Source organism: Rhopalosiphum padi, chromosome 4, assembly GCF_020882245.1.
Source record: "Rhopalosiphum padi isolate XX-2018 chromosome 4, ASM2088224v1, whole genome shotgun sequence".
NCBI lineage: Eukaryota > Metazoa > Arthropoda > Insecta > Hemiptera > Aphididae > Rhopalosiphum > Rhopalosiphum padi.
In genome coordinates this window covers 27160903-27182480 of record NC_083600.1, presented here as the reverse complement: position 1 = coordinate 27182480, position 21578 = coordinate 27160903, and the positions used below count along the sequence as shown (strand labels likewise).

The 21578-nt window shown below is 26.1% G+C and overlaps 4 protein-coding genes across 7 annotated transcripts; 3 read left to right on the top strand and 1 right to left on the bottom strand.

Moving 5' to 3' along the window:
* The first annotated feature begins 1605 nt into the window (after positions 1 to 1605).
* LOC132930948 (disks large homolog 1-like) lies at positions 1606 to 12006 on the top strand. 4 transcript variants are annotated; one of them, XR_009662303.1, is made up of 20 exons: positions 1606 to 2107; positions 2332 to 2463; positions 2670 to 2776; positions 3371 to 3451; positions 3516 to 3590; positions 4794 to 5045; positions 5120 to 5359; positions 5482 to 5569; positions 5638 to 5731; positions 5801 to 6014; positions 6090 to 6250; positions 6972 to 7221; positions 7284 to 7389; positions 7517 to 7600; positions 9115 to 9258; positions 9324 to 9496; positions 9628 to 9737; positions 9811 to 9902; positions 9971 to 10155; positions 10242 to 12006. XR_009662303.1 is itself a non-coding variant. In XM_060997070.1 (19 exons), exons 1-19 carry the CDS (start codon positions 2086 to 2088, stop codon positions 10078 to 10080), a joined length of 2544 nt encoding a protein of 847 aa, XP_060853053.1. In that variant the 5' UTR covers positions 1606 to 2085; the 3' UTR covers positions 10081 to 12006. The 4 variants fall into 4 exon arrangements, 1 of the variants encoding a protein (XP_060853053.1); XR_009662302.1 differs by having other exon boundaries at positions 2670 to 2785; XR_009662304.1 differs by lacking the exon at positions 7517 to 7600 and having other exon boundaries at positions 2670 to 2785.
* A 1769-nt stretch (positions 12007 to 13775) lies between these two features.
* On the top strand, positions 13776 to 19518 carry LOC132928440 (THUMP domain-containing protein 1 homolog). Its single transcript, XM_060993097.1, has 6 exons — positions 13776 to 14192; positions 17989 to 18150; positions 18230 to 18340; positions 18413 to 18501; positions 18588 to 18826; positions 19169 to 19518. Exons 1-6 carry the CDS (start codon positions 14016 to 14018, stop codon positions 19300 to 19302), a joined length of 912 nt encoding a protein of 303 aa, XP_060849080.1. The 5' UTR covers positions 13776 to 14015; the 3' UTR covers positions 19303 to 19518.
* Positions 15730 to 16529, top strand: LOC132928442 (UDP-N-acetylglucosamine transferase subunit ALG13 homolog). The gene has a single exon (XM_060993099.1). It carries the CDS (start codon positions 16025 to 16027, stop codon positions 16514 to 16516), a length of 492 nt encoding a protein of 163 aa, XP_060849082.1. The 5' UTR covers positions 15730 to 16024; the 3' UTR covers positions 16517 to 16529.
* Positions 18492 to 21467, bottom strand: LOC132928441 (cilia- and flagella-associated protein 20). The gene is made up of 3 exons (XM_060993098.1): positions 20864 to 21467; positions 20504 to 20797; positions 18492 to 18796 (listed from the first exon to the last, which is right to left on the bottom strand). The coding sequence occupies exons 1-3, from the start codon at positions 21137 to 21139 to the stop codon at positions 18770 to 18772; spliced, it is 597 nt and encodes a 198-aa protein (XP_060849081.1). The 5' UTR covers positions 21140 to 21467; the 3' UTR covers positions 18492 to 18769.
* Positions 21468 to 21578: the final 111 nt, after the last annotated feature.

The following is a 21578-nucleotide window of genomic DNA, read 5'->3' as shown; positions in this document are numbered from 1 at the left end:
AAAAATCAAAAATCTGGAACGAGGTCATCTAGAGGAACTTCTCAAGTTATATAATTATCAAATTTAAATATTACGTATGCGCATATAATGTGATATCAGACACAAGACTTGAAAAATAAGTCCACACGCATGCGCAGATCATTGGTTAAATGATCAGGCGTAGCATGTTTTAAAATTTCGCACACCGGTACTCTTTAGTCTTTTCTCTGTCTTCTTGTCGCACACCGCACGCGACTCATTCATATAATATTTATTCATATCTATAATAGTCCAGATAACGTTATCACTTTTATGATCTGTGAGGATCACTACTTTTTGTTCTTCAAAATAGTTATTCCAAAATCAATTTGTACAAATTAAATTAATACTAGAGTGTGCATTTGTTCTAACAACCAACTGTTCTACAATCTATTTATGCCTTTAGCAAATATTTTCTAGATTTTTTCTGTTCTATGATTTTTTGTTCAATTTAATATCTTTTATTCTTTTGACAGGTTTCCATTCGACACCTACTATACAGCAAAGCAGTCACCTACTTTACCTATTTTTATATTTATATTTAGTAAAGCAAGTAGCAACTATACCTATGTGGCTATGTAGTAAATAAATTAAATAAATGTTCGTGCATATATAATTAACATATTTTTCATATTTAGCTGACATACACAATTCAAACAATATAATATTTTCATTCAGCTCAAAAATCAGATGAAGAGTCTTTAAAAGTTCAATGCAATATAACATTTAATTCAACATTAAAAAACATAAATATTTTACATATTATGTGGGCATGTGGCTATGCTCACAAAATGAATTATACTGAACGAAAATTGTCCATATTGTATGTATGTATAAAATATGTATAATGTATGTAAGACAGAAACAACATATGCGGCCATGCGGGTATAACGTCTTCTTAAGAAAAATAAAATAATAATAAATTAATTATCCAATTTAATATATTATATTAAAATCTAGAATACAATCTGATGATTTGTAATCACAATAAATAATAATAATCTTGTTTCAACACTTCAACGTTCAATTTAAAAAATATTTTGGAAAAGCCAGGAGGAGGCAAATGCCCCAGCTTGCCCCCCCCTCCGGGCGTTTATGTACTCTACGCTGTATTCTGTACATTATTTTTCGAAATGCAGCGTCCGTAGTGTCACCGTTTTTCCCAGCTAAACCACTAATGTCAATAAGTCATTAAAACACAAAATTGAAAATAAATAAGATTTTTTATTATTATTATTTTTAATATTATTTTTTTTAGTATATTTCTAATTTTGTGATTTATCTACAGTAGTACACTATACGTCGCCATCTGTGGTAGGTTTCACGGGCGATAATAATGACATTGCGACGAGATGTGTGGCGGGGGAAACATGTATCAATAGTGTATTTTTAAACGCCGTCTATTTTAAGAAACCAGCATCCGCCACACCCCCGACCCCGTAGAGTTTTCCGCAAACAAACAATTAGAATTTATGATATAAATTATAAAGGTTTCGTATATACTCTCGTCAGTCATAGGAAATCCGGATCGCAGTAGAGTGAATAAGACGAATGACCCGTTTCCGGCACATTAGTATAAATGTATAATACTATAAGTTTTAACATTTCAAATTTTCAATTGATTTTCATACATTTAAATTGTATATTTTTATCATCATCACCAGATTTTTATTGTCATATCTAGGTGGCCATGTAGGATTCGACGCTACGAGTTTACGACGTCAAAAACTCGAGAACATACAAAAAAAAACAAAAACAGTTATAAAATCAAGTAGCTACAACTGCAATAACGTTACCCTCGCCAACGTGACCCACTAAGGCACTAACGTTACACAGCTGACGCGATCGATTTTTCCGCGACGTCTCGCGCTGAACGTTAGTGCGTCGCCGTCATCGAGTCCCCTTAGTTTATACGTGCGTGTGTGTGCGTCCTTCACTCTTTTTGAGTTATTGGCCATCGCCGTTGACGCCTCGTAAGGCCCTATTATTCAAAGGACTAAATAAAACATATTCCGCCGTGCGAAGTAACAATAACATACAATTACACACGAGGCTTCTGTCACGAAAATGCCTGTCTGTAAACAAGACGGTAAGTATTGACGATGTCATTAATATTCGTATATTCGTAAGAAATAAAAATAAACTGTCGATGTTTTTATGTCATGCTATTGTTTATTGATTTCGTGAAATACAACAATAATAATATAATATTATGTACTATATTATGCTACTATTAAGAAGCATTTGATGATTTTTTATCATAAGGTTCTGTTTTATTTTATTTATTTATTCTCTATTTTTTTTTTATCACAGAAACCCTTAGGGCTTTAGCTCTCCTGGAAGACTATCATGCAAAACTCTCCACCGTACCCGACAATGATCTTCAAGTTGTCATGAAGATTGTGATCAGCGTCTTTAAGTCTAGGCTTTTTCAGGCTCTCGTTGGTAATTCATTTTTATAATATTAACCACACGTCAACTACAATTAATTTGTATACTATTTAATTACATTTAACCTAGTCTATGACTTAACTAAACATTTGTTCACAAAATTGATAAATATATTAACAGTTGTGATAAGTGGGGTAACGTGGGCATTGCATCCAATAATGATCCTTTATCTCTGCTCATATTATTTTTTATTATTTTAGATATACAAGAATTTTACGAATTGGCACTTCAAGATGAAAGTCATTCTGTAACAGATGAAGATATATCAATTGCACAAAAATATATCATGGATCAATTTGATGCTAAAGTTGGTTTGGTAATTACAACTTACCATCTTAATTTACAATAACAAAATGAGAATTCAGTCATATTCTTAGAAATATATTCATGTGTATAAATAAGTGATAAGCATAATTGCATCTAAAGAAAGTATTGTTAATGAATAATGATAGATTTTTAACCTTAAGTAGTCCACATAAGCTTAAAGTGTTTATTGGGTGATAGAGTAAAATTGATTCCTAAAATAATAAACTTTAAAAAAAATACTTTTAATTTATGATTATTCAATATTTTAAAAATTACAACCAATGAATTATTTGGTATTAGGGTATAATTTTAGTCACCGCACAAATAACAATTATTGTTATTACTTATTAAATAGTGTTATTGCATATACCAGCTTAAACAATGCTATCAATGCATCATAAATCTTAAACAAACTTTAATAAATTAAATTAAAATCCTGATAATATTTGTGATAATATCAAGGATTATAATTGTTAAATTTTAATCTATATTTGAAATATTTTTTAAATATTTTATGTAAAATTAAAAATATCACGCTTATATACTTAACTAAAATATGTTAATAGTTCTAATTATTAAATATGTGTTGTAACAGAATGATCTTAATTTTCAACCTTTGGAAACTGAATGTCAACGTGATTATAAAAAGAAAGAATTTGTGGATATAAGTTGTCAAGTATGTGCTTAAAAAATAGTATTTAGTGTTTATTTATAAATATATATATATATTTATTGTTTAGATTAATGGACTGAGTGGACATACTGGTAATCAGTCATGCGGTGATGCTACTGAACAAGAATCTAATCTTGAAACTGTAAGTGTATTTTAATTTAATTAAATAATTGTTAGTTATGGGAACTTTATTAAATTAGACAATAAATTAATTGAAATGAGATTACAGAAAGTTAATTTTTATAAAACAATGACCTAAAACATTATCTTGTTTTTAATCCATTTAGTTTTAATGCTAGAAACTCAAATATTAAAAAATTGTGTACTTATTATTATAAAAGATAGTTAAAAAACTTTATATTTAATACTACATAATATAGATAATAATACGGCTTTTGATAGAATAAATCTTAATTAATTATTATAACTTAATTATAATTTTGTGATTTCTTTCTTTTGTAGTTTAGTTCATTTTTAACTGACTGAATTAATAATGTAAAGTATGAAAATTTTATCTCATACAAAATGTATGTTTCATATTTGGTCTTCCCAGAGCCGTGCTGTGGGGGGGGGACTTAAGGGGCATGTGCCCCGGGCTCATGGTTTAAAGGGAGCTACAGAAAAATTGAAATGCATAATGATAATTAAAATTATATTTATAGGAATTCCAAAAAACAGATAATATTAATCAATGAAATAAATTTCCGGAATTTTATCACTTTATCAGTTAGTATTAATTAGGATGATATTATTAATGATAGTAAAAATTTAAAAAAAGTTTGGTATGGCAAAAGAGCTCATTAAATCAATTACTATACCTCTCAAAAATTTAAAATTTATCTCTATAATTATTATCTTTGAAATGTAATATACAAAGAACTCCCATTTTGGTTATGATATTGTTCATGATATTTTAGCATAAATTATTAAATTATTATCTTGAATTAATTGAGCGTTTTATTTTTTTTTAATTAATCTGCTGAGTGTTAGAAATAAGGGTTTGTTTTATTACTGAATATTTCTTAAACTGTATTATGTGCTTATTTCTTCTATATTTAATGTCTACCATTAAAACTTTGAATAATATTGATTTTATTTTTATTAATTGTTCATTCAATTAACAAGGATATTTTAATATTTACCTATGTATTTATATTTTTATTTGTGATTGGTCTAAACAATTTTTATAGTCAATTATTTAACAGTAATTTTTATTTTACTTCATGTAAATCAATTTATTTATAGAATTTATTTTTCCGTGATAAAGGATGTTATTATTATTTTTAATATAATATTTATTACTTAAGATGTATCTATATAAAATAATTTTCTAATAATTATTTAGGATGATGAAACTGAATATTGGGAGTATGATAAAATAACAGTTGAAAGGGGATCTGGTGGCCTAGGATTCAGCATTGCTGGTGGTGTAGATTCAGAATCATTAGTCCTAGTGACTCGAGTTAGTCCAGATATCGGTGCAACTGGTCTTCGTGCTAATGATATTATTTTAAAAGTAAATGATCAGTCATTGGAACACGTTCCTCATAGTTTTGCTGTAGCTGCTCTTAAAAATGCTGGAGATGTTGTTACACTAGTATGTTTTATTTTTAAATTATTAATTGATTTCTAAATATGTATTACTAATTTTTAAACTTTATAAACAATTAGCACGTAAAACGACGCAAAAAGGATGCATTTGTTGAACCAGAAAAATCATATACAGTTACAGAGATTGAACTAGAAAAAGAGGATGGAGGTTTTGGCTTCACAATAGCTGGAGGTGTTGGTAATGTTCATTTACCAGGGGATAGTGGAGTATATGTTACAAAGATCTTAGAAGGTGGTGCAGCTCATAAAGATAGTCGTATAGAAGTTGGTGATAAATTGATTGCAGTTAAAAACACACTGGTAAGTGTTAACATTAATTATAAATTATAATATTTATAATCGATGGTATTAATTGTGTGTTTTATTTTCACAAAAATTATGATAATTATTTATGAATGATTATTTGTTGTACTTATTTATAGAATGGTGATGTAGACTTAGAAAATGTTACTCACGAAGAAGCAGTTGCTGCACTTAAAGAAACTGGCGATAAAGTAACACTTGTCATTGGTATGTAAATTTATTTGTTTATGTAATATATACTTTTGTGTTTATAATTTTATTACTATAACTTTTAGTGAAAGAGTCTCTTAGCATGCGTTATATAAAACCAAAAACACCAATTAAATCCAGCATTTCGTCTAAATCAAGCAGTGAAAATATATCATTAATGTATGTTTAATTATTGTTTAAACAAATTTTTACATGAATAATATATAAAAAAAATATGCGATTTTTTAGGCTTGAAAAAGTAGCCACTATTCGAAGGTCTGATGAAGGGTTAGGATTTAACATTGTTGGTGGGGAAGATAAAGAAGGTATTTTTATTTCTTATGTGGCACCTGGTAGTCCAGCTGATCAAAATGGAATTTTAGAACCAGGTGATCGTATTTTAAGTGTTAATGCAATTGACATGTTAAATGCCACTCATGATGATGCTGCTATAGCTTTAAAAGTAATATTATTTACTTTATATGAAATTTTAACAATTAGTTTAATATAATTTTAAAAATTTAAATCTAAATTTTAGGGCGATGGACCGATTGTTACTATTGTAGCTCAACAACGGCCTGAAGAATATCATAGACTCCAAATTAAATTAGCAGATATTAAAGAACAAATAATGAAAAAAGCTATTGTGTCTTCAAGCACATTACCAAGACCTTCACAAAAATTACAGTTATTCGTCAGGTATTTAGTTTCAAAATATAGTTACAATATTAAAATATCTAATATAGTTTTCCGTTACTTGTATATTTATTATTTATGTTCATAACTGAAACGAGTCCATAAAAAATGTATAGGCATTTATTTTTTACATTAGTCCCAACTACAGTTATATTCATATTTTGAATTACAAGGTATGTCCAGAAAGTAAATTCTGTTAAGAAATAAAAATAAGTAAAATGTATATTTAATAAAACAAATTATTGGAATGTTAAGTATAAATATTCAGCTATTTTGCAACATAAGTGCCACCATTATTTAAGCACTTATCATAAAGAGGACACTAGTTTTTGTATTCCTTCATCATAGAAAGATGCCGTCTGTGATTGCAGCTTTTTTTCACCTCGTCTTTGCCGTTGAAGTTTTAGCATTTAAGTGCAACCAATTAAAAAACAAAAATTTGTATTACCATAGGATCATCCTTAAGAGGTACAAGACATTTCAATTATTTGAAAATATGATTTTCAAATATATTTAAAAATTCCAAAAATCAGATTTTAAATAACTTTATTATTAAAGTAAAAAAAGAGATGAGCGTCCATGGTAGATTACTCAATTTATACATAAAAAAAAAACATGGATTATAATTAATTTTAAGTCTATGTACACTAAAAAATATGTATTCCATTAAGAAATAACCTTTCATAATTGTAGCCATTTAACTTATAAAAAATAAAACATTTAGGGCTTTGTTTGATTACGATCCAAACCGAGATGATGGCCTACCAAGTCGTGGAATATCATTTACATATGGTAGCATACTACACATACTTAATGCTAATGACGATGAATGGTGGCAAGCTAAAAAGTTGGTTCCAGCTGGTGAAGAGGATCGTATTGGTATTGTACCTTCAAAAAAGCGCTGGGAACGAAAACAAAAGTCAAGGGATCGTACAGTTAAATTTCAAGGACATGTTCCAGTTCTTATTGATAAAGTAAACCCATTTTACTATATTCTGCTGTTCTATCCAAGCTACAATACATTTATTTTATTTAGACTTCCACTTTGGAAAAGAAAAAGAAAAATTTTGCTTTAAGTCGAATGTTTCCATTTATGCGTAGTAAAGCAGATCGTTTGGAATGTACTGGAACAGACCAAGATCGTAAGTATTATTTTTCCTTCCAGTATTTGATTTAAAAATGGTTTAAGATGATTCCCCATTGAAACTGGTTGAATTATTCTTCTCTCTTCCTTTTATACACATTGTACAGTAAACATTGGGTTTACAGATTATATGCTTTGTTACACTCATGAAGATCCAACATCTGAAGGTATTAATTTAAGCAGCATAAGCATAATTGAACTACTTGTTGGTAAGAGATATTTCACTAGGTATATACATCCTTTCTTTCCTTTCATAACCATTTTTTATTATTTTCCATTTAACAGCATGACAAATTTATAATTTAATATTTTTCTTATACTATGCTTTTTAAAACTAATAGTGCCCATCTATTTGCATGATAACGGCAGTTAGCATGTGTTCAATATTTTCCCTACACATTAATTACAGCAATTAATCCATTTTAGAACCCTAGTTTTTATTAATATTAATTTTTCCCCCTTTTTATAATAATATGTAGAATTTTATTTGGTTTAAGTTTCATATTCAAATACAATAAAATTGTATGTGTTATAAATTTTTTAAATTCCATAGGTCAAATGTGTTACTAAGTCATATTAAAAAATTTCTAACCTCAACTTGAATATTGGCAATATTGCATTATGCTGTCATTAAGTAAAAAATACCTTAGAAATATCTCAATATATTAAAAAAAATAGGAAGTTTTGTATAGAAATTATTTTTAGATTATTAACAATCTATTTATTTATTTGATATAATAAATTAAATACATTTTAAATATTTTAAATTAAAAGTAGTATTCATCAAAATTTATGACGTATAACATTTTATTCTTTTATCTTTAGAATATTTTATTTCATCAGTAATTTTTTTTATTAAATTGTATTCTTTTCTAGGTATCTTGTACAGTTTGTTTCACACAAATAGTCTTACAAAATATTTCAGCTGAATACCCTTTGATTGAAATTATAATTTTTAAGGAATATATTAACCAGTTTTAATAATTTTGGGATACATGCTAATGCATATGCAATAAAACATTTTTTTTTCCATGTATTGTCAAATTCAAATAACCTATTCTTTTCAAACAATTTTGATAAATATATTTTTTTCCAACTCAAAAATTGACTCATAACAGCTAAATAAAGCCAGGGCTACAATTTCAATGAAAAGACTTGGACTGTTGAAACCCTTCTTTATAATAGTTTTGTCCTAAACAAATGTTTTTTTTAAATTTTCAAAGCCTATTTTTATAAACAGAATGATTATTACCAATAATACTAACACTATTGCCCTGCATAATATAATTGTGAAACAATTCTTACAAAATGTGTTTTAATTACTAAAAATAATAAAATATAACAAAATAAAATATGTGGTTCTGTTAAAACTACCGCGAGTCAATTTTTAAGATAGAAAAAAAGTTTAATCATCAAAGTTGCTTGAAAATTAAGTTATTTAAATTTTATTTAAGTAATGTGTATTGTAATTTAAAAAAAGTACAAGGTTTATTGTGTATGCAAATACCAAAAGAGATATAATTTTGAAAATTGACCCAGAACCAATATTTTAATATTATCTATCTCTAAAATATTCTCATTTCAATTAAGGTAATCCGGCTGAAATTAATTAAGCTATTTTTCAAGTGAAACACTGTATACAATATTATTTGTTTTTTATTTACATTAAATTAAAATTGTTTTATTTGAAAGATATTAATTGAATATTATGTATATATTTTAGAAGAACCAACTTTACCATATGAATCTGTTGTTAAGAAAACATTGAGCTATAGTCGCCCTGTCATTGTAGTTGGAATTTACAAAGACAAAATAAATGATCATCTAATATCAGAATATCCAGAAGAGTTTGGATCATGTGTACCTCGTAATAATTTATAAATTATTAGCTATTGTGTTTATACACATTATAAAATTTTTTGAATTTTATAGACACGTCTAGAGAAATTCGGCATGGGGAAGTTGATGGTGTTCATTATCATTTTATTAAATCACGTGAACAAATGGAGCGTGATATTAAAGAACATTTATTTATTGAAGCTGGTCAGTTTAATGATAATTTATATGGAACATCTCTAGCTTCAGTCCAAGAAGTTGCTGAACAAGTATGACTAATATTCTATACCATATGTAGTATATCAATATAGTATACATAGTATATATACAATATTGTATAAAGTGTAATGAATTATATATTTTATATTAACTATTAATTATTTCCTTTAAATATAAATAGAACAAACATTGCATTCTTGACGTAAGCTCCAATGCTATTAAACGTTTACAAGCAGCAGACCTGTACCCTATTACTATATTTATTAAAGCATCTTCTCTTGACTTTATTATGTAAGTATTTAAATATTTAATTTGTTAATTTATAAAATATAAATAATGTTGAACTTTTTTTTAAATCATTCAGGAAAATCAGCGATAAAATGACTGAAGATCGGGCAAAGAAAATTTATGATCAAGAAATGAAAGTTGAACAAGATTATAATGAATATTTAACAGGTAAACAGACTTAAATAATATTCAGATATATATTTATTTTATTGAATATGTTTTAATAATTTTTACAGCTATTATAAAAGGTGATTCATTTGAAGACATTTTTGAAAAAGTAAAAAATGTTATCGACGAACATTCAGGACCTGATGTGTGGTTACCAAATAAAGATCTAACTATCTGAAATGAACATACTAGAAAGTAGTGATTATTGTAATTGAAAAAAGCATAAGTATCTAATTACTTTAGATGTGTTTAGGTATAGAATTTTCAAATTTAATCATTTAAACTACACTTTATTCTGCAAAATAATAATAATAATAATAATACAAGTAACATTTACAGGTTCTTTTAACCACACACGCACAACAAAAGAAAAACATTATTCCAATCTCGGCATGTACACATAACTTGTTCATTAATTCTACTACTAAGGAAAAAATTACAGAATTAAAAGTATAGTAGGGAAAATAATAATTATATATTTTAATACCAGTGGAATTCTGGAATTTAAGTTGAATCTAGTTAAAAAAAACTAATTTTAACAAAAATTACTTACGTGATTTGTTTTAAGCAGTTTAATATAATGATTATCTTCCACTACTTATTATAAACTATAAAGTATATATAGTTTTAAAAAAGTATTTTATAATGGCCACTTTTGAAATAATTGTATTTATCATTTTACTATAATCTCTGAAAACCAAAAACTTTCCAATAATATGGTTGCCAATAGCTATTCAGTGGTTGCTCAATCCAAAATTCATTGATTTGAAAATAATTAAGTTAAATTATATAGTATAGATACAATAATTGTTTTTTTTTTTTAAACTTTTACAGTAAATTTTAGGTTTAGAAGAAATGAGCAAAGACGTTAATAATTTAACAATGGTTGTGAATGATATGTGTTTTTTAGATTCTGAGCTGGTCTTACCTTTAAAGAAATTTTGGAAAACAACAAATTGTGTTGAAGAAATGTAAGCTAATATTAGTTTTGATTATTTTTAGGTAAACAAAGTTCTAACTAGAACTGTTTTTATGACTCATCATTGCCTTTAGATTGAAATATATCCGCACTAGTCAACTTTTGTAAGTTATTTTTTTTCATCTACCGAATGACCACTCATTGTATGTTAATACTTATAGACCATAATATTTATATATGTAAAACAAATATGACATTTATTTTATTCTAATTATTAATTTAATCTGTTATTACTTCTCTAGTTTTGGAGCAACCACATAAGGGATGTTTGATGATACCAAATTATTTAAGTACAATTAACATGACTTGTGGGTCCTTATTTGAAAATAAATCATAGATAAATTCATTTTATTTATATACCACTATAAGTAAGTGTTCTTTTGTAAAAAGTAACAATAACTTTCCAGGGCCTTTAGATGACATGTGCAAAATAAATAAACAATAAATGTTTATGTGCATAAACAAAAAATGTTTATTTTAATATTCTAAATTCTAAAATGCGCAACTTACCTAAATATTTTAAAACTGATGATAAATAATATATCTGGTTTTTAATATAAATTAATATTAATTAATATAACTTACAACATAGATTAATCTTATTATTGTATTTCTTTTTCAAAAACCAATAATAATAGTTTTTCAATTTATTGTATTAATTTTATTTTTGATCATTCAAATAAGAAAATATTAAATAAATTATGACCTCTTACTGATTTACACTCATCAGATATTAAATATGCATTGTTGTAATATTAGTTAGCATGTATCTTATCTTACTTATGATGTTAAACAGGATAAAAGGTAGTTCAATTGAATGTATTTGATATTTTAAACAGAACTTATGAGTATTACTAAAAACTAACTAATTATCGAGTAATAGATATTTATTATTATTTTATTTATTTAACATTTAGTGAATAAAAAATATTAAACAATACCTAAGATTTATATTTAACTAGGTTTGCTATCAAGATTTATTACTATAACTATTCTAGTCATTGTTAAACTGTTGAAGTAATTTATATTTAAATTTGTTAAAATGTACTAAAAATATAATGATTTATTGTAAAATTGTATATTTATAAGTTTTTAGACAATATATTTATCAACTTTCAAGTGTAACTTATACTTTTTTTTTAAACAATAAAATTATTTATCAAGTAACATAAAAGAATTTCTGTCTTTTGTTCACTTTTCACATTAATTTATTATATAATATGTGTAATATATTCCTTACAAATAGATGGCATCTGGAGATTTGAGTTACCTCTCAACCTATCAGCCACTGAGACAGTATTTAATCACACCTATCCTTTATACATGTGTCATGTTAACAACATACAATGTATTAATGGTATGTTAATGGAGATCAAATGGATATCTCTCCACATAGCTTTTTTACATTTTGCAATCAAATAACATTTTTTTATTCAACTTAAATTTATATACATATGAATACTGGGCCCCACTGAGAAGACTTGTGTAGGGGCTAAAGCCTAAAATATATGGTCATGAATGACAATTTACATTTCTAATACAGGAAAAAATATGTAATACTTTATTCAACAATGTTTTTACAATGAGTAACAATAGTATTAATTAATGTTTATATTATGCCCAATGTTATATTCTGAGAAAATAAATATAGGTTATTGTATATGTACTATTATACTGAATAATATTAAATTAATTTAAAGTTCAACTAATATTTTAGCACTACAGCTTTATAGATGTGGAGAACTAGGTTAATTACTGAAAAAATTACTATATAGACTGAATTCTGAATTGTAGGTATTACAATTACCTAACCCAGTCCTTAATGTTGTGTGCAGTAACAAATGACAAATAGACGAAAAAAAGTTTATGTTTACTATAATTATAGTTAAAACCTTTAAAAGATATTTGTACCAGAAACCGGTAAAATGTGTAGTAGCAAGATTTACAAAAAATAGGGACTGACCAAACCTAACCTATTTTTGATTAAAGTATTTTATACAAGTATACAAATGTTTATAAGCTTCCAAGAATATTTTTATTTTTTACATTAACAATATCAACGCTACACTCAAAAGATATTTTTGGAGGTTAAAATAGATGGCCATAGCCATAAAACAGTTTTATTTTTTAATATTAAAATAAAAATTACATATTTTATATTTTATATAAATTTAAAAATGAATCACCTTACGTCTTACCCTATTACTGTATAAAAATTATTATTTTTATTGTACATAGTTATTACAATATTAATTTGTACAATAAAATAGAACAAATATATTTCCAAAACTAAAATTGTTAATTATTAATGGTAAGTGTTTAGATATGGCAGCGATGGCCCTTAAAGGCTGACAAGCTGATGAAGAAGAAGAAGTGCTTAGATTATAATATTATATTGATATAATATTAATTTATTATAATTAGCTATTTGACATTGTACAAATACAAATATTTAGAATAAATCTGAAATCTCCATTACAATACATAATTTATAAAATATACAAGAGCGGCGTTACTATATTATGTTCTCTACGTCGTGGTCTGTAATAATATCCACAATTTGAGGAATAATTAAATAATTATAAAGCTATGGACCTCATTACCTCAAAGATAAAAAATTTTTATCATTAATATTCTAAAAAAAACTTTTAATTAATTAATTTTATTTTTTTCTAATTTCAATTAATTTTAAATTCTATCAAGAACTAAGAAGTGCGGTTATTACTTATTAATCACGAACTAAGATATACATAGGTTTATCCATATATAGATATATCTTAGTTCGTGATATTAACAGATAAGTTCTGTGATGTTACCACATGTTACCAATGAGATCTAATCACGGCTTATCATTTTCCAATGATAAAGTAATTGTGCCGGAAAGTTAATTAATAAATAATAATTTGCCATTTCGGCGCGTGCTTACGGCTTGTGTAGTTGTGTGTATTGTCAAAATCTATTATTTATTGTATATTGTAAATTTTATATATTTATTCAAAATTGTAGTTGTACTTTATAATTACACATTCTAAGGAAATAGTTCTATTATAAGTTATTTAAAAAACTGGCGATATTTGATCGTTAAAAACTGAACAATTATATATTGGTAAACAATAACATTTTTTCTTAAAACCATGGCAGCTCGTCCATCCAAATCATCATATTACGGTAAAAAGAAGTACAATTTTAAGGTCAGTCGTAATCAACTCCAGCCTGACATGAAAGGATTTTTGTGTACATGCAATTACGGAGAAAAAGACTGTCAGAAGGAAGCGATAAATTTGTTAAGAGAATACAGCGAAGAAAAAGACGTAAGTTTGATTGGATTAAAATCTTTTTGAAAATATTATTCAAATTTTACATTGATTTGTAGTATATTAATTATTAGGTGAAGTAGTAAAAAGAAAAAAAAAGTTATGACGTAGGACAGTATAATATTAGTACTTGGTATGTAAGGCTCAGTAAATTGTAACCTGAGAACTATATGTCTTATAAATGCTAGTTTCTAGCATTATATTTCTAGCAATATATATAACATATAGTATTAACTTCGTTATTATTGTTAGGTAATAAATTCAGTTGAGGTTTAGACATTGGTGTAAAAAATTATAAAATGTTGGGAGGGCTGATTTAATTTTTAAATTATTAGTAAAAGTACCAAGTCCAAATTGTTTTTTCAAAGATTGTTTTGATTTAATATTATTCAGAACCTACGAGCCCGTTATCAGGATTGTTTTCATAATATGTTTTTAATTTTAATTTTATTATTTATAAATAAATTTAAATATTATATAACTTTATATAACTTTAATCGTGGTCAAATAGATCCAGTAGGTGGTAGGTTCCTAATTCCTATAAATAGATTGTAATTTGTTGTTTACAAATAATAGTTACGTACTTACGTAGTTATAATATTATTTATTTTTATTACTCACCTAACCTATGTATTTAGATAGGTTTATTTTATTTACGGTATATTTAAGGATGTTCATCAAAGACTGCTCAGCTTCAGTTTACATTACACCTTACATGATAGGATAGTAGATCTAACTTACCTATGTTCTTATGATTTACTGTTTACTATAAATGTAATTTTTTTGACAAAAATATAATATAATTATAAACTAAATAAATTACGATTAATCTTTTTATAACCTTCCTTGCTTTTGCTGGGACGAGTGTAAATTGTCTAAGAATTAAAATCAATTTCAAAATTAATATTATTTTTATTAGTTTTTTGCCAAAATCTAAGAATTTGTCAAGCTAGTAACTGTACTGCATCATACCATTATTCTCTTAATAATTAATATATTTTCGATATTTTAATAATACAAGCAATAAATATTATAGATTTATGAAATATAGATATAACTTTAAAATTATAATCGATAAAATAATGATAATGATTAATCAAAAATATACATTTTTTTTTAATGTTGACCGGTAGCCAGTTGGAGTTACTAAAATTATACAAGGCTATAATTCCCTTAATTGTATCTGTGAATGGGGTATATATTTAGTCTTTCATCAAATATCAATTGCATTACACCACTACACCAGTGATTAGATTAATAGAATATAAATATAAAAAATGCATTATATATTCATATAATTAATCTATTTAAAATGTTATGTTGTAGTATGTACTATACTACTATGTACAATCTACTTTTCCTGTACTGTCACTGTAAATGAATAATTTATTTTATTAAATCCTATCACGCAATTAGGTATTCAAGTATAGACCATAAAATTATATCAGTTTATATTTAGAAGAGATAAATATACAAAATATCAAAATATTTTTTTATTAGACTGAATTAAGTTTGACTTAATTTTCGGCGAATTGAAATTTGAAATTTCTATCTGCATCTTATTAAATTATTATAACGTAGTTTTTGAACACTTTGTGAACCACTATTTACCACTGTGGTATTCACGGTCTTGAAAGATCTAAGACCATGGTGGTATTATCACTTATTTGATAGTAAAATCACTAAATAGTAAATTGATTATATTATTATTTATTATTTCACAATATCAAATTAAAATATTCTTGTATTCATTATTGTAAATACATATGCACTAAGTACTTATTTTCTATTAAATCGATACATTCTATTTACCATCTCTAAGTAAAGAGATGTCTACTAAAACAGTATTTGTCACTGTCGGTACCACTAAATTTAATGAATTAATTGATACTGTCACTAATCGTCGTACCCTCGAAGCTCTAAAACGTAATGGTTATACATCAATGATACTTCAAATAGGAAACGGTACATTTGTTGTTGAACCTTCTGATGTTATAGAAATCTCAAGTTATACATTTAAGCCAGATATTGGACCTGATATGATTAATAGTGATCTAATAATAAGTCACGGAGGAGCTGGTTCCATAATGCAAGCATTAGACTATGGTAAACCTTTGTTAGTGGTAATCAATGAAAAGTTAATGGACAACCATCAATACGAGTTGGCAGAAAAATTATATGAAGAAAAATATTTATATTACACTACTTGTGAAAACTTATGTAATTGTATTGAAAATTTAGATTTTAAATTATTAAATTCAGTAAAAATTGATAATTCAAAAAAAATATGTAAACAAATTGAATGTTTTTTAAAAATATAAATACTTGTCTAATCATTGTGTAATATTTTGTTAGTTTTTATATTGATGTAGGTACTTCCAATTTTAAAATAGGAACATATCTTCATAATTATCCATATTGGCATATTATGTTTATAAACAATTTTTTCGGTTGTTAAATTTTTATGAATTATAATATAATTAATTTATATCTTCCTTAATAGAATACCACAAATGTAGGTGTAGTATCCTCTTGAATATAAATAAAAATTGGTCTTATTTATATTTAAATAATTTTTTATAGGTTATTCCTAAGTTGTATTTCTATTGTATTCTTCCGTGTTATCTCGACTACCAAAATATTTCCAAGACTACCTGTTAGAATCATCTGGGTTATCTCGACTGCCCGAATATTTTCAATTCTACCTAACCTACCTCCGTATAGGAATCTATTTATAAATGTATATTCCCACGTTGTAATCTATATTATCATCGTAATGTACAATTTAATTTTTTTTTCGATGTACAATTTACTACAAACCAATTAGTTTAGGTATTTTAACCATTTTATGTCGGTATTTATTTCGTTAGTCAGTCGACAGTCGTCCTATTATCCATATTATTCTACTTCTAGTCAATTTGAATTTTTTTAATTCACTCAAACGATTGAACGCCTTTGGGGATCGGCAAAGTGGTGAAACAAAAAACATAGAGGAAGAGTTCGACATCATTTGGATTCATACCTGACTGAATTTGTTTGGCGAGAAAATCTTGCAAACGATTTAACAAAATTTTAATGGATGTTAAAACCTATTTCCCTCTAAAAAAAATTATTAAACCTAAATTTTTTATACTATTATGTATATTTTTACTAGATGTTTTATACTATTACATCCATTCATTAATTTTATTAATTATATTTTATCGTGTTTCAGAATATGTTAAAATATATACTTTTTTATTATTTAATAAATTACGGTAGTCGAGATAACACGAGTAATCATAATAGGTAGTCTTGAAAAGTACCTTCTATTGATTCTTTTTTTGTTTACCTCTCCAACTATCCAACATTAATTTAAAATTTGTGAAATATATAATATTTTATTTTATTATTGAAAAATAATATTAATATTAAAAGGGGATTTTTAACAACCAATATGCTTATCATAATTTTTTTTAAATTATTACTATTTAATAAACATATTTTTAAATTTATAGTTTATCCAATACTTAAATTTTATTAATTATTTTGTTTTCTTTGCGTTAAAATTCAAGACTTATTTATGTACACTTGCATTTTTGTCTTAAAGAACTCATTATTTTTAAAAAAAATTTCTAAAAAAGATCATAGAAATGTACATTAATGAAGTTATTGACAAATAAAATACTTCACAATCTTTATAAGAGTTAAGTCTATTCTAACAATAAATTGTATGCTTGTGTTGATGTATATGAATAACCATACAGTATTTTTTTTACAAATCATGAAACTACTTAAATTAATTTTGATTTAGAAACCATCTGAAGATATTTCTAGTACTGTAGAAGAATCTACAGATATTATGGACTCATTAGATACTGAATTGGAAAGCTTGTCCAAGAAAGATAATGCTGATTGGAAAAAATTTAATCCGTCAGTTACGGGTGTTGGAAACTGTATTTTTATCAGCACCACTGTGAGTAATTTATATTATTGTGTTAAACTAAACAAACATTTTATAGATTTATTAAAATTAATTGAGAATTTATTGTTAGGTTGAAGATCCATGTGACCTAATGTATAAAATACTCGAAGACATAGAAAGAACCAAAGTGCAGAAGACAAAATTTCTTTTACGTATGCTTCCGATTTTAATTACTTGCAAAGTAATGTAAAACTCAAGCTTTATTTTGTTACGATTTACTACAATATTGTTGTTTTTTCACTTGTGTTCTTAGGCCAATTTAATATCCATAAAATCAGCCTGCACAAATCTATTATCTAAGTATTTTTCTACAGAACCAACAACATTTGCAATTATGTTCAAGTAAAAAAAATATTTATTTAAATACAATTTTCACACAAAAACCTTAAATTATTATTAATTAATTTTTAATTAAATGGCATATATAGCCACAGATATAACAATTCAGTGCGGCGTGATGAAGTAATTAAGGAATTGGCCAACCAAGTGGTTAGTTTTGGACAACATACTGTGGATTTGTCTGGTGGAGCTAAAATGACTATTATTGTTGAGGTGGTGAAATCTGTTTGTTGTTTGTCAGTAGTAAGAGATTATGGTCGCTTCTGCAAGTTCAATCTACTCTCTGTCTGTGGTCGACCTGAAAAAAGAACAGCAGATGGTGAAAATGGTAAACATTCCAACATTCAATAAATAAATAATATAAATATAGGAGATTTGAAAAAATATTTTTTGAATATAACATATTGACTAAATAAATATCAAATATTGTATTTATACTCTATTTAGAATGAGATTAGACATCGGCATCCAACTTGTGCGAATGGGCGTGGGTTTGTTTCAAAGCACTGGTACTATGAGCTAGCTATGTGGGGAAAGCGTCAAACCACCGTTGACAAAAACTGGTAGTCACAAGACTGGTGGTCTGATCTCATTCTCAATAGAGTATAATATATATGATAGAATATTATTAAGAAATCTATTAATGAAATATTAATTTATTGTTTATAAGGTGATGGTGAAAAAACTTCTTCGCCTAAAGTTAAAAAACAGGAGGAGAATGATCAAGTAAAAGAAAATTGTGAAGAAGAGCAAAATACAGAAAGTAAACCTGGGGAAGAAGTTAATGAAACATCTGAACTTTAAATTACTATTATTTATGTTTGTTTACTTATTGAAAGGCATCAATAAGAGTTTTGTTTATTAATATAAAAATTAAAAAAATTTTTTCTATTATAAATTTTTGTAGTTAAATAGTATTTTCAGAAATGAAAAAGTAAACACAAATTAATTATTATTAAAAAGTTAAAACATTATTATTTCACAAAGTTATTTTCAGTAAATATATTAATTTTATTTTAATTCATTGTACCCTACTTTATGTATTGTTTTGTCCTAGATAAATTTTTTTAAACCCATATTCTGGCATTTAAAAATGTTTTGTAGTATAATAATAAGTGTTTTTTCTTAAGTATAGTATTCATAGTTTTCAAGTTTGAAACAAGATTGTTGGCTGTTAATAATTTCTAATTATTAATTTTACTCTTTCATTCTAATACTTATATACACTACTTATTATTCTTTATTAATATTTTTCATGCATTTATATTTAATTAAATCATTATTTTATTCGGAACTGGTTTAGGATTTATCTGCAATATCAAAGGGAGATTATTTATGTTTTAATTTCATTTAAATATAATTTAAGTTTTGTTTAATAAAGATTAAAGGTTTTGTTTTTAAATAAAATATTTGATATAATACACAAATTTGTATTATTTTAGTTTTTCATAAACTTGCTATTTATCAACAATTTGGGAAAAAGGTAAGGAAAATATATTAATGCGTCGACTCAATTATTTCTTATACATTCTGCTTTAAAGCTAATGATATTATGTAACATGGGTTGTAAGAGAAGCTCAAACAATAAATATTTGATTGGTAATATTTCAAATACGTCCTAATAGAAATTAGAAAGGATCTTTAATGGATTGTATGTCAGATGACAGTAATTTCAATTATTTATTGTTGGTATTCATCGCTGAGCAAATGATTACATTTATTTTTATAAATTATTCATTACTAAATTACAATGTATTAATATATTGTCAATTAGTTACATAGAAAGGAGTAATTATTACTAGATGTTAAAAATCTTGTTCAGTAGAAACATCTACATAATCAAGTGCATACTGCTTTTTAGGAATAAAATATATTTTAGTTATCAAAAGAAGTTTCTTTTATTTATGTACTTAAATTATTATTATTATTTTTTAAAGCTATACTTAAAAACTTAATATCCTGATTTAGCCTTTATATATTATCATTTTCAAAGTTAATAACTTACTTTACTTTGAACAGGTAAAAATAATTTAAATTCTGCAGGCAATTCATCTTCAGAGTACAATCTATCACTAAAATAAACTCTTCTAACTCTGCAATTGGCATGTAATTGTACTCTCAATGTTTCTACATATCCGGTACCATAAGCACGTCTAGTGAAATCTGCTAGATTAAACTGTATCTGGTTCCAACCTTCGTCTAGACGCATTGGCATTGTACAAATGAATGGTTTAACTCTAGTTGTTGATTGATAATTACTGGCTCGAAACCTACGTCTAATGTTTTTATCATCAAGAATCTATAACAATAAAGTAAGTAGAAATATAATATAATAAAATTGGAATTGTTTAACATTCTATCCAACCTGCACTTCAAAAGTGAAATATTTCTTCATGTTCTTGACAATCATAATTAGATATGGTAGTTTTATACCCAGAGTTTTGGTTTTTTCGGCCGGACATGTAATGTATGTCGTACTGATATTTGTGCCTACAATGTCCAACACCAAAGATTGGATATCATTGTCTGTAATGCGTTTAATATGTCCATTTCTAACAGTTTTATCCCAGAGCTGCAAGGGTTTGCTGCCAATGCTGTAGAGTATAGACAGAAAGCCACTTTGAAATGTATTTTTAAACATATTCCCGGGTACGCTAAACAGAAAACGATATTATCACTCGCGAAGTAGAAGAAAAAAAAGTTAGATCAATGTTTATGCAAACGAAACATAACAGTTGCTAAGGTAACATTTCAAAAATGTTCGTATACGATTCGTGCCTAGAAGAAAAACGGACGCAGTTTAATAGTTAACTTGATTCACGGTCACAAAACAACTGTAGAAGTCTGGCAGGATAAATGATCTTGATTCTAAACGCCACTTGAATACTTGATATTTTTCAAAATTATTGTATCGTCGTACCTGTTATAGCCTAAAAGTAAGTAATGTTGTTTATTTTATTATATTTTGAAATCTAGCCGACGGTGATAATCGGTGATAACATTGTATTGTCTGTTGTAACCAGCGGTATACCAGGATCGCGGTCACCAATCCGGTGTTGTTTTTCCTTTCTTATCTATCG